This window comes from Elephas maximus, chromosome 5 (genome assembly GCF_024166365.1).
Source record: "Elephas maximus indicus isolate mEleMax1 chromosome 5, mEleMax1 primary haplotype, whole genome shotgun sequence".
NCBI classification, from domain to species: Eukaryota; Metazoa; Chordata; class Mammalia; order Proboscidea; family Elephantidae; genus Elephas; species Elephas maximus.
This window is the reverse complement of record NC_064823.1, coordinates 103,989,635-104,003,458: the sequence shown is the minus strand read 5'-3', so window position 1 is coordinate 104,003,458 and position 13,824 is coordinate 103,989,635. Positions and strand designations below refer to the sequence as shown.

The window sequence follows — 13,824 nt, the reverse complement described above, 5'->3', positions numbered from 1 at the left end:
GAAAATTATATGCTGTACTTGAGATTCTAATGCTTTACTGCATTTGAGGGTCTTCTCAGGCACATCAAATAATTGTTAAACTTTTCGCCCTACCAGGTAGAGAGAATGCTAGGGTGTGAGAATTACAGCCTAGTTCTTCTCCTTGACTAGTAACAATCTTGACCTTTGCCCATAGCCAAGGTGATGTTTATAATAGAAAATAAGCACAAAGTAATCTGTTGTTTTTTCCTTAACAGTGACGGTGGCCTGCGTTTTGGAGAAATGGAACGAGATTGTCAGATTGCCCATGGAGCAGCCCAGTTTTTAAGAGAACGGTTGTTTGAGGCATCAGATCCATATCAAGTTCACGTTTGCAATCTCTGTGGAATAATGGCCATTGCTAACACCAGGACCCATACGTATGAGTGCAGGGGCTGCCGCAATAAAACCCAGGTATGTATAGCCTTTGCCGGCGGTTGATATTTGTTTAGGATATAACCATCTAGGCAGATTCAGTGTGCTGAAACAGATAAGCATTTTCACAATGTTGAGAGCACACCTCTGAAAGATTCATAGTTTTAAATGAGGGAAAAGATAAAAAATAACTTCATTTTTTGAAAAACTAGTTTTAGTGTGGTAATTTCTCTAAGCTCTTCATCTTTTACCCATTGCCGTTGAGTTGATTCAGACTCATAGCGACTCTAGAGGACAGATTAGAGCTGCCCCATTGGGTTTTAAGGCTGTAATCTTTACGGAAGCAGACTGCCACGTGGTGCAGTGGTTATGCGCTTGGCTGCTAACCGAGAGGTCAGCAGTTTGAATCCACCAGTGGCTCTCTAGGAGAAGGATGTGGCAGTATGCTTCTGTAAAGATTATAGCCCTGGAAACCCAACAGGGCAGTTCTGCTGTTCTAGAGGATTGCTATGACCTGGAATTGACTTGATGGCAATGGCTTTTTTTTTTTTTTGGTCTTCGTCTTTGGAAACAATAAGGCCTGTTCAAGAAATTTTTAAACAGCAAGTTTTTCTTAAACCTTTTAATTGAGGCAGATGAATATAATTTATGCCTAGCAGAAAGGGTGAAGTACCAAAGGCTGTTAGGAGAAAGATTAGCCAAGGTAGCAGGATGAGTGTTACCAGCCAACTCCTTTATTCATCATCTGCAGAACTGATTCTTAACCATTTTCTGGGGTGGAGAAGTCAGGGCACTTCAGTACAGCTCTGCTAATTACTATCTGCTTTTTCTTTTCAGATTTCTTTGGTGCGAATGCCTTACGCGTGCAAACTGTTGTTTCAGGAACTTATGTCTATGAGTATTGCACCTCGAATGATGAGTGTTTAGATCTTTGAAAAAATTCTCAACAAGATACTTGTAAATATCTTTTGTATCTTGTTTCTATGATACCTTGTTTTAAAAAAACAAATATGTACCGCATTGCCCAAAAAAGCATTTTATTTGTCTTAATGATAATGCATGCTTTTCTTTCTTTGTTCTGTAAATAAACAATAAATTTTTGTAGATAGTCTTGATGTGTTATCTTTATTTTGTAATTTTTTGTGTAAAACCAGTGAATATAATTAAAGCATTAGTGGACTGGATTAAAAGAAACTGGTTATTAGACAAGAACAGGGGTTGTGGTTATCCATGACTACTTAAAGCGATGCAGCCTGATACATCCTGCAGGCTTACTGCTCAGCACTTTCACCTGTTTAAAACAAGAAAAAGATAAAAATTAGTTACTTACATGAACATGGTTGGCTTCTTAATTTTCAGGTAATTTTGTTTTTCTAACAAATGAAGATGTTAAAGTGTGGGTATAAAGGGATATATGAGTAATTGTAGAAATGATGTGCCGGAGTGGTCTGTGCACTTTGGGCTTTATGATTTTAGATGTGGAAGACCATCTTGCTGTGCTGACCTGTTGTAAGAGATGGACCTCATCATGCAGTGAAACCTGGGAGAGCCAGAACTCCATGGGACAGCCTTGTTTTCCCAGGCCTCGTGAGTCTTCTGCCTTGGATAGGGTGCACAATCTTACCACTTTTGTTTCGCTCTCTGTTAGTGGAAAATATTTGAGTTTTCCTTCTCTGACAGGATTCTGCCTTACACACGTTCTGGCTTTCAAAGGTTTTACTGTAGAAAACTGGAAGAGCACTTTTATAAACGAGTATGTTGAGGTCTGGAGAGGCTAAGTAACTTTCCAGTGTCATCCAGCGCTCATTCAAGATGAGACATGACACGGCTCTTAGCTGCTGCTCTAACTGGCTTGTATCATCTCCTAGCTTTACACATCTTGGCTGAAAAGAATCTGACAAACACATCTTGACTTGATATTTCGTTTTATACCACAGCTAAGTGATCCTCACGATGGGATGGTTTGACAAATGCTTATTTCTGGGATAAGTGAAAGCCAACCCAGACATCAGTCTATTAGAACTATATGAATGTAAAGTAGTGTTGCTAGGACACTGTCATGATGTGTGCTTAAGAGGAAGCCTTTTGGCAGTGAAGTGGAGGCAGAACAGAGTTGGGTTCTTGACAGTATACTGTCTTTTCTGGCTTTTTCTCATAAAGCACAGAGTGAAGGACCAGGATTGCCCACAATCATTTCCTTTTAGATGGGAATTTAGTATAGTAGTCACAGCATAAAGGAAAAATGCCATGTAGATAGAAAGTTATGGGAAATACAAGTCATTCCAGTAGAGTTTTAGGGTAAGAGAAGGTGAAGGCATCTAAGTCATAGTAAAGACATTGCATCATCCATCCAAATGTTCTTTTGGAGCCATGTGCTGTACGTTTTGATGGCATACTTCATGCTGTTGTGGATTGTTACCCTTACAGAAATTAATTAATAGCCATGTCTGGTACTTTCAGACTTGGTTCTGTTCTTTACTAAGCAAAACCACTAGTCATTTTTAAATGATGGTGGGATTTATTACTGACCTTTTTTCACTGGTATTTCATGTAAGGCATCAACCACTGTGATTTTTGCTGATGCCGAAGCCTGTCCTTGGGAATTGGAAGCATGGCACTCATATTCTCCAGCATCTTCTTTACTTAGAGGAGATACCTATGAAAGAGAAAGAATGATGGTCTTCTCTGGTATTTTTCCAGTATCTTCAATTAGGTCATCATTTCATAAGTTTTTTAAGATGTGGTAAAGTCATAGTGCAAATCTTTGTGCTAAGAGACTTAGATACAGGTATCATATTTGGTCTGTCCAGACAATTCGTACTCTGAGAAAATGTCAAAGTTTTGATCAAACTGCATAGGTGAAAAACTGGATAGGTACACATATCAGTTTGAGGGAGACCTTGGTAGGACACAAACTCTAAGTACTATCCATGAGTATCCATGAGTGTCAAAGGTCAAGTAAAATCATTATTAATCAACAATTGATAAAGATAATTAATTTAGTTCCCTGTGAGAATTTGCTTTGAAATCTCAGGGGAAAAAAATTTATTCCTGTTTATACATCCAAAAACCTCAGCTCTTCCTTCAGTTCCCTCTGGAAGAGAAGCTTCAGTCCTGTGGAAGGGCTGTTCCCAAGGGATGGAAGATTAACTCCCAGGATGGCAGCACACTGGGCACCTTTGTGTAATCCTCACAATCAAGTCCTTAGCAGCTCTTGGAACTCACCAGCACCCAGCCAGTTACTTCATGCTTCTCTGGGCCTCCCCGAGTCTGAATGGCCAGGTTGTCCCGGTCACCAGGCAAGAGTTCTGTCCTTTGAACTCCATAGTGACCCCTTTTAACCTGCAAAAACAAAAGGAAGTAGTCTCAGTTCTCTGCACTGAATCGTCAATCTAGAAGTGGCCACACTTCCTAGAATTGCACAGGGTGTACATCAGATTGTAAACCAGCATCTACTCACGTACTACCCTTTCCTGAATACTTGTCAAATACAGATCCTTTGTATTTCTTCCTTCCAGTTTCCCTCTAAGCTTATATATTTTAAGTTCATAGATTTTTCTGCATGTTTGGGGACTACACATGGCCATACTTTCCTGCCCCTGGCTATCATCATTCCTTGTACCCTTGTAAATTCTGCTTCTAGGACCAGGCCTTTTCTTGCCAGCCCTGCTTGTTTAACTGACAAACTGTGTCACCAGTGCTAGGCTTGATGCTTGGAACCTCATGTGGGAGACCAAGTCCAGGGGACTGACTCTTCCTACGGCAGCCTTATCAGTGGGAAGAGTAGGTGGAACCCAAAGCCAATACTATGACTTCGTTTTTGAGGACTAAAGATTAATCAAATAATTTACTAAAGCCTTAAGAGCAAAAATGCCTGCCACATGTGCTGATGTCATTATTCCCTGGTGACAAAACTTGGTGCCTTCCCTTTGCATCATGATGAGATTCAAAAGAATGGGTTAAGAAGAAATTCAGTTTCCTTGGTTCAAGGCCAATAATAGTGAATATTGTCCTAATTATCCCCCTCATTTAAAAATGCAAACTATGTTCTTTATATAAACTTTGGAAAATATATACAAATATATAGAAAAATAAAATTTACCTATAACCTCTTCATGCATATACATGTAGCATAAATATCTAGAAGTGGAATTGCTGAGTCACAGGGTACAAATATTTAAGCCCCACCCCAGCCCCGTTGTTGTGGAGTTGATTCCAACGCATGGCACTGCATGTCAAAGTAGAACGGCGCTCCATAAAGCTTTTTTAAATAATTTATTTCATTTTTTGTTTTTGCGCATACACACTGTAGAACATACATAAGTATGTTTTCAGTGGCTGATTTTTGGGAAGCCAATCACCAGGCCTTTCTCCTGAGGCACCTCTGGATGGACTAAACCACCAGCCTTTTGGTTAGCAGCTGAGCGAGTTAACCGTTTGCACCATCCAGGTACTCCTGCTTTTGGTAATGGTGGCTTTTTTACAAAAAAATTCAGAGGATACATGAAGTTTATCCCATCCCAGCCCAGGCCTCCTTCAAGAGGCAAGGTCATGTTGGTTTGAAATTAGGAAAAAGGGTTTACAGTCTCCAAAAGGTAGTTTCCTTTTCATTTCCTTCTATAATAAAGCAAATCTTGTTAACGATGACTAGATCATAGTATGTGTTTTTTGTACAGTCTGTATCAGTGTCATTTCTCCAGTGTGTGATCTAGGCCCACTCCTACCCTGTGCTGTTATTTAGCTGCTGTCGCTCAGCTTCAAACCTGTCCTTCTATCTTCTCTGCTTTATGATGCCAGGGCTGGGGCTCTGCAACCATGTGTGATCGAGGCCAACTCCCACTTCTGGAAAAAAGCGAGTATTACTGATTTAGAATGCCTCTTATTTTTTCCCCTCCTTGGGATTATCCTATATTGCTGCTACTAGAGAAAACCAGGCAATTTAGTGTTTTTCTCATGTGAATGCCATGAACACAAACATAATTACTCAACAGGCATCTTTCTCCTTCAGTTTCCCAAGGAGCTGACAGAAACAGTTTATGTCAGAGCAAATTTTGAAAGTTATTTGTTACAGTTCTTGATAATACTTTAAGAATAATATTAGCCAAGCTAATATTTATTTACTGAGATTCAGAACCCTTTAAGGGTTTTATGTAAGTGTGACCAAAGCAGAAAGATCAGAAACCTACAGCATAGAAATATTGAACCTTAGCTAATGAGCTGTTGATCCTTAGATCCTACGCCTCGTAATAAAGAGCATTTTATGCTAATTAGCCTGATACACTATTTACAGTGTTCCTGTCAAGTATTTGATTAGAAAATGAGTACTTAACAGGTGTCATGATATATTTTAATTGCTATATTATAAAAAGTTATACACCACGTAGAATACATATAGAAAAAGGTGTCAATTTTTATATGGCCTGTGTAAGGGGAGATTTAAGTGTTGATAAACATGTGATTTCCAGTTAAAAAAAAAAGTGCAGGCTGAGAAAAGTGGCTTCCAAGATAATTTTACAGATGTGCAGTGCGCTGGAAGTGCCTCCAAGTCTGAACCTTAGAAATCCCTAGGCTGGAAAAATTGCCAGATGGTTGCTGCGCATTGTGACGGTAGGGGGAGAGTCACAGGGGGCCCAGGAAGTTCTCAGCGTGCTCTGGTTGTATTTTATTTGATTTTGGCCCTTTCTTCTTTTTGTATGTGTGCATCTATTGATACAAATTGACCTCTGAGCACTGCTTTTGCTGTGTCCCAAAGGTTCTGATAGGAAGTGTTTTCATTCTCATTGGATTCTATGAATTTCTTTATTCCCTCCTTAATGTCTTCTATAACCCAGTCTTTTTTGAGCAGGGTATTGTTCAGTTTCCAAGTATTTGATTTCTTTTCCCTGGTTTTTCTGTTACTGATTTCTCCTTTTATGGCCTTGTGGTCTGAGAAGATGCTTTGTAATATTCTGATGTTTTGGATTCTGCTAAGGCTTGCTTTATGACCTAATATGTGGTCTATTCTAGAGAACGTTCCATGTGCACTAGAAAAGAAGGTATACTTGGCTGCTGTTAGTGTTCTATATATGTCTATGAGGTCAAGTTGGTTGATTGTGGCATTTAGATCTTCTGTGTCTTTATTGAGCTTCTTACGGGATGTCCTGTCCTTCTCTGGTTGTATTTTAGTTGCAACAAAACCTTTCTGAAACCTGCTATCGCTAACTTAGGGAAGAAGGGGTAATGATTACAGGAACACGATGGATCTGTCTGATTCCTACAGGTTAATACATTTCTAGGGGGTCAGTGAATTTCAGGGAAACTTCAAAAGACATTTATGCAGCGTAGAATATATATGCTATGTCTTTTTGGTGAATTTTTAGAAGAGTTTTACAGCCACTGTAAATAAGTAAAAGACAAAATGATTGTCTAGGAGAAAATATAACACAGGATAAAGGGTCCAAATCTCTAACGTAAAAGAAGATACAGTCTGATAATAACAGGAAATAATCCAATGGGAAAGCAGGTAAAGGATATGAGCAGGTAATTCACAGAAGAACCCAAATGAGAAAAGATTCTCAATGTCGCTAGTAGTTAGGGAGGGAGACCTGGTGGCACAAACGGTTTGTGAGTAGCTGCTAACCCAAAGGTTGACATTCCAAATTCACCCCAGTAGATCCGCAGAAGCAGCCTGGTGAAATGCTTCCATAAAGATCATTGTCGTCAGGTGCCGTCGAGTCGATTACGGCTTACACTGACCCCCGTGACGGAGGGGAACTGCCCTATCATGTTTTCTTGGCTGTAAACTTCACGGAAGCAGACCACCAGGTCTTTCTCCTGTGGAGCTGCTGGGTGAATTCAAACCACCAAGGGAAGTGTGGGGACTTTTTAACTCTTTATATATCTTTGAGTGGTTTCTCTTTGTTATCATTATACTATTTCTAATTAAAAAAATAAGAATAGTCTTAAAGGTCATGAAAGCCCTAATATGAACAAACGTTCAGGCCGGAGAAGACAGAATTGAACAGAAAGGCTGTCAGTCTCGGAAACATCCGAGTGCTTAGAAGGAATTCTTGGTGTTTTGCCCTCCCTGCAAGCATCATTTCTGCCTCACCAGGGCTAAGTTTAATGTGGCTATTTCAGTTTATTTTCCCATCTCAAAATGTTGCCCTTGGAATCTTTATAGGTTAGAGGTTTGCTGAAAAAGTATGGGATTTGCTGAAAAGGTTTGGGATTTGTTGGCATCAGCAAGATAATAGCTACTGGTAAGAAAGTACAGAGCACTCACCAGGCTGTGCCAACCACAAGAATTACTGCTTTATCCTGAGTATCTCAGAGAGGGGGCTCTGAAGTAGCAGAAAGGCTTACCTTATTCGTTCTGCTGTTGCTAAGAACTCTAGAGGAAGAAAGCCATGCTACCTTCTTTGGATCTCAGTTTCCCTGTTTAACAAGTTGGGATTCTAATATTCATTTATATCCAAAAAATAGTTCCATGCTTAAATTTGAGACAACACGTGATCTTAAATATAAGTGTATATTCTTAAATTTCATCACAAAGAGAACGAGGATAAAACAAACAGCCCGCTGAATTATTTAGTTCAGTGACTTTCAAAGGTTTTTGACAAGGTATTTTACACTGCTATCTGGAATATATCAAACTAAAGTTCTGTGAAATGACACTCTTATAAATGTGATGCCTTAAGATATTTTCTAGTCTATTCTCTTTTTTTATTGTGGCAAATACATATGTAGTAAAACACGTGCCATTTCAACATTGTTCACATGTACAATTCAATGACATTACTTACGTTCCCCATGTTCAACTATCACCATCAGGTGTTCCCCAATTTTCCCATCACCCGGAACAGAAGGTCCATGTCTCCTAAGCATTGAGTCCTTCTCCCTCTTGCCCCATTTTGTTCTTTTTCTTTAGCAGAAAATACTGGTTGTGATCCCTACACGGATTTCAGGGCTCACTTATTGGTCATGGTCTGCAGTTTGAAAAACACTGCTTTGGCTCATGCACGAGGCAAATCACATCGGGAAGGCAGAGGTAAATTAGCTGAGCATAGCAGTTGGGTTTTTGCTTGTTTCTGGCAAGTGTGTAGAAAGTTATTTTCTTCTTCCTGGTCTCTGCTCCCAACTGAAGCCTCAGAGTTGACAGTAAGTAATCGTGGTGCTTTTGGACAGCCCTGAGAACAAATGCTCAGGGAAGCCCATGGGATCTGCCCCATTCAGTCCCAAAAGCTTATAGGCAAATATTCCCAAGGCTGATTTAGCCCTTTGGTATGTGTGTACTTCAGCTGGGGTGGGGCAGAGCAAGGACTGAAGAAGTTATTCTCTGCCAAGATTTGTCAGTAAGGTCACATGTGTCAGGACACTTCAGTCCCCCTGGCTTCTCATTGTGTAAGTATCTCTAGGGAATTGCAGCAGTCTTTTACGGGTATTCCTTGGAAAAGTTCCTCCACCTCCCTCTGCCCCGCCTCCCTCCCCCCCCCCAACGAGCAAACCGCCCGCTCCCCGCTGCCATCGAGTCGATTCCCACTCATACGAGCAAACCAGTAGCCTCCAAATAAGCAATGAGGAACATCAGCAGCTTTCTGGCCCACGGGCTGCATTTTGGCTCTTCATTGCTCCCATTAACAGAGGTTTCAGCTGGAGAGGATAGTTGTAATATAGCGGGGGTTGTCTCTGCCCGCTGCCCACCCGGACTTCACTCCAACCAGGTTGTTCCCACGGGGGTGCCAATCTCAGTGGCTGCACCCCTCTGGCCGCATGGGGGCGCCAGAGGCTGGCAGGTGACCCACCCTGGGTCAGAGCCCTTCAGTGGGCTCTGTACAGTGCAACGGAGAGGGGAAGCCCTTTATTTCCTCTGGAGTCTTCAAGCTGTAATGATAATGTGAGCTTGGAGCTGCTAGTAACAATATGGTCCACTGTGTGGAGGAAGATTTCTGAAGTAGAAGAAGTTGAAACCAATACACTGAAAGCAGAGTCAAGAGTCCCGAAGACATTGTTTGTGTTCCTGGATGCAGTTGTCCTTGAGGCTGGGTCAACCTGTTTTTGTTTTTTTCCCCTAAGCCCGTTTGAAGTGAGTTTCTACAACTTGCAAGAGAAAGAAATTTCTGACTACAGGAGCCCAAAAACCCCGGAGTTCCAGAAGTTGCTCCTCTGGTCAGACATCAAGCAAACAAATTAATCAAGAGACCATTATCCATCTTAGAGCTCCCTGGAGGAGTAAACCAGCTCAAATGTGGTGTCTGTTTACACCACATGACATAAACTAGACTTCCTCTGTTTTTGAAAACAGAAGATTAGGTTCCTTTGGAATTCAAGAATTTGTGCTTTATTCTTGCTGTGTAACTTTGGTACATAAATTCTTTGCAGATTTCCTCTTTGATAGAATTAGTTTGATAATTTTTACTTCATAGGATTTTTGGGAGGCTTAAATGAGTCAAACTGTAGAAAAAAGGACAAAAATCTAAAACAATATATTATACAATTGTGAGGTATTATTTGATCTGGCAAATGAGTGTTTTCTTTTCCCTTCTACAGTCATGCTTAGAATGTTGTCCTTCAAATGTGAAGATAATGTTACTAGATAATGCTACTCAAAGGGAAAATTTCCAGGATCAGTAGCTAATATCTACTGAGTGCTAACTATGCATTTGGCAATGAGTCAAGTGGTTTTAACGGCCTTGTCTTACTTAATCTTTACAATAATTATCTGCTACTTTTATTGTACAGAGGAGAAAACAGGCTTAGAGCAGTGAATCTCAGCTGCGGATAATTTTCACCTAGGAAACATTTGACAATGTCAGGCGATGTTTTTTGATTATCACAACAGTGGGGGTGGGATGGGTGCTACTGGCACCTAGTGGGTAAAGGTCAGGGATGCGGCTAAACATCCTACATTGTACAGAACAGCCCCCCACGAAGAAGAATTATCTGGCCCCAAATGTCAATAGTGCCAAGGTTGAGAAACCTTGGCTTAGAAACCAGCTAACCTGTCTAAGGGATTCACACTCTTAGCCGCTATGTTACACTGTCTGCACTGGGGACACACACACACATGCACATGCACCCTCACATATGCATACACACACTTACACATGTGCACTCACCCACACACATACACTCACTCACAAGCTGGGTTTGGGTGTTCAGCATTTTAGTTCTTCCAGTTCCTAAGGTTCCCTGCTAGGGCACTGCTAACAGAAAGTAACAGAAGCAGGGACTATTTTCCAGGTAGGGAAAAAGGTTCCATGGATTCAAGGAGGTGTCTCTAAGATTGCCATAATGCTTTGCCTTTGAGGAACAGCAGGCAATGGACCAGGGGAAGAATTTTAGGCTATTATCATTATTATATTAAAAGCTTGTCAGCCTAGGATGCCTTCCTGAAATCTGTGCCACCAACCTTGTTCCAGATGAGGACAGGAGTCGGGATTCCGATGACCTCACAGCTCAAGTACACCTGGGCACCAGTCACATTCCAGATGTCCTTGGGGGGGGTCACAATGGAAGGACCTACGAGAGAGGGCACAAAGCCATCTTTGAAACAGTCTTAACATTAGTCAGCATCCTAGGAAGTCAATGTTTGATTATGTTATGAGGTCATCCCCTCTGGATTGTTTGAAGCGGATTTCAAAGACCAGACTGACTTCTCCCTGCCACTGGCATGATTTTAAAATATGCTTTGGGGATGCATCAATCTAAATACACAAAAACAATTAGGAAGAAACATTTGTTGTTTATAAAATTTTCTTCTCCCCCAAACCACGCTCAAATGAGTTTTAGTTTATCAGCTGTTTGGCATTACCTGGGATTTTTCCATTAATATTGTAAAATTTTAGTTTCAAAATGTTTAGTGGTTTTTTTTTTTTTTTTTTACACCAGTATTTCTATTTTGGGGTGGGCAACCAAAAACAATTACTTAGGTAATTAAAGAAAAAAAAATTAAGAGAGAGTTTACTCCCTTTATAGGGAGTAGATTCTGGGTGGTTGGTACCCAGAAAAGTCAGAAGTCCCTGCCTCAGAAGCATAGAAGCTAAGACTGACAAGCTGATGAGGATAAGGCAGAGGTGGTAACTTCCATCAAGCGGGAAAAAGTAGAGTGCCCTGTGCCCTGGGGACCGAAGAGGGCACCTTGGACAGAAGTGTCCTGGGCATCAAAGAAGATGGTGGAAGGGTCCTTCCAGCTGGAGGAGGCAGTGAATAAAAGAGAAGCAGTGGAGGCTCGAGCTTACCCAGAGGCACCTGGGAAGAAAGGCCTGGCAATCTACTTCTGAAAGATCACAGCCATTGAAACCCCTATGAACACAGTTCTGCTCTGACACATATGGGGTCCCCATGTGTTGGAACTGACTCGACAGCAACTGGTTTAATCCTGGGTTTGGCAAATTACAGCCCGTGGACCAAATCTGTCCTGCCACCTGTTTTTGTACGGTCCGTGAACTAAGAATAGCTATATGTTTTTAAATGGTTGAAACAAAAAAATAAAAGAACATGTAAAAATTATATGAAATTAAAATTTTAACGTTCATAAATTAAAGTTTTATTGGAACATAGCCTCACACTCATTACATATTGTCTGTGGCTGCTTTTGTGCCACAACAACAGAGTTGAGGAGTTGCGACTGAGACTGTATGGCCTAAAACAGTGCCTATCTGGTCCTTTACAGAAAAGGCTTGCTGATCATTGCTCTGATCAACTGAAGGGTCACAAATGGCCAAATAAGATATTAACGGAAAGCACGAGGACTTCAGTCCTTTACGCGTTACCTGCAATTGATGCAAATAAAACACTGGATGATTTAGGGCTCAGCTCTGAAACACACCATGTTAGCAGCCAACAGATACTGAAAGAGCATGTGTTTGCTTACTGTGCGTTTCGGTGAGAGGCCAGCTCCCCAACGTCTATGCTAGAAGAGATCTGCGCACCTACTCTTTGTTGTTGTTAGTTGCTGTCGAGTCAGATCTGACTCACGGTGACCCTGTGTGTAACAGAATGAAACACCGCCCAGTCCTGAGCCATCTTCATGACTATTGGTGCGTTTGAGTCCGTTATTGTGGTGACTGTCTCAATCCATCTCGTTAAGGGTTTCCCTCATCTTTGCTGACCCTCCACTTTACCAAACATCATGTCCTTCTCCAGTGATCAGGCCCTCCAGATGTGTCCAAAGTAAGCGAGTCAAAGTCTCTAACAGTATCCTAATTTTTGACAATAGACCACCAGGCCTTTCTTCCTAGTCTGTTTTAGTCTAGAAGCTCTGCTGAAGCCCATCCACCATGGGTGACCCTCTGATATTTGAAATACCAGTGCCATTGCTTCCATCATCATAGCAAAACACAAAATGACAAAATGACCGATGGGTGGTGGGCCTACTTCTTAGTGAGTAATTAGGATTTTGAGGGCTCTGGTTGGTGGTACAGTGGCTAAGTGCTTAGCTGCTAACTGGAAGATCGATGGTTCAAACCTATCAGCTGCTCTACAGAAGAAAGATGTGGCAGTCTGCTTCCATAAAGATTTACAGCCTTGGAAACCTTACAGGGCAGTTCTATTCCTAAAGGGTCGCTATGAGTTGGAATTGAGTCAACAGCAATGGACTTGGTTTAATTAGTATTTCATTTCTGCTAATTCTGAATGCCAGGGGCCTTCAGAGAGACTTGGAACAGTCCATAAAGGAGTGGAAGTAGAGCTGGGAGCTTGGGTCCCATGGATGCCTCAGCAGACAACTCCAGAACCCAACTTTGCCCTTACTCTATACTCAACAACTATTTCTTGAACGAAGAAGTTAATTATTCCTTCTGAATTTCAGATCTCTGCTGTCTTGGATCTCCGAGCCTAGTAAAACATCTCCTGCAGGGTCATCTTGCATCAGAGCCCTGGGAAAGGACAATATCCCCTTTTGGCCTGGAAAATTTTCTGGCATAATCAGCATTCCAAGGACACAAAGTCCCCCTTTTTGCAACAGACTATTTCCAGCGCACGATTAATTTCTTGAAACAGAAAGGAAATGACCCCAGCGTCCAAGATTTTCCCACTCATCTAAAATATCAGACGCTGATTTTTTTCTTTTTTTAATCCTTCGGGGTATTTTTATTTTTTCCCTTTGTAAGAATGTACAAAACAATCGAAGATTTGAAATCTTTAAATATATTTCATGCTTCCTTCTCTCCAAACCACAGGTCCAAATAAAAAGCATATATCTTGGCCAGGGGTCTTGGCTTTTCTGTCACAAACGTGGGTGTGTGAGCACAGCAGTGCTGTATTTATGTCTGTTTCTGGCTCTGTCTCAGACATTTCCTGGCGTGGATGTACCAATACAGGACCCAGCAAAGGGCTAGGCTGGCCTCACTCCATCCCGGGCTTCCTCAAGGGTCGTGTGACCCCAAGGACTTGGATACCACATAACTGGATCTGTCTGTTCATTGAACTACTTTTGCCCACCTCTTGGAG

The 13,824-nt window shown here is 41.4% G+C and overlaps 2 protein-coding genes across 2 annotated transcripts in view; one reads left to right on the top strand and one right to left on the bottom strand.

The window, feature by feature from the left end:
• POLR2B (RNA polymerase II subunit B) overlaps window positions 1-1,414 on the top strand; it is a 51,902-nt gene extending 50,488 nt beyond the window's left edge. Inside the window, exons 24-25 of the mRNA XM_049886211.1 lie at window positions 237-432; window positions 1,231-1,414. Of these exons, the coding sequence (XP_049742168.1) occupies window positions 237-432; window positions 1,231-1,320 (286 nt within the window). The 3' untranslated portion in view covers window positions 1,321-1,414. The remainder of the gene's footprint in view (window positions 1-236; window positions 433-1,230) is intronic.
• Window positions 1,415-1,476: 62 nt separating this feature from the next.
• The window catches only part of IGFBP7 (insulin like growth factor binding protein 7), an 84,261-nt gene continuing 71,913 nt past the window's right edge, over window positions 1,477-13,824 (bottom strand). The window contains exons 2-5 of the mRNA XM_049886217.1: window positions 10,784-10,893; window positions 3,619-3,735; window positions 2,923-3,049; window positions 1,477-1,684 (exon numbers count right to left, since the gene is read on the bottom strand). Of these exons, the coding sequence (XP_049742174.1) occupies window positions 1,665-1,684; window positions 2,923-3,049; window positions 3,619-3,735; window positions 10,784-10,893 (374 nt within the window). The 3' untranslated portion in view covers window positions 1,477-1,664. The remainder of the gene's footprint in view (window positions 1,685-2,922; window positions 3,050-3,618; window positions 3,736-10,783; window positions 10,894-13,824) is intronic.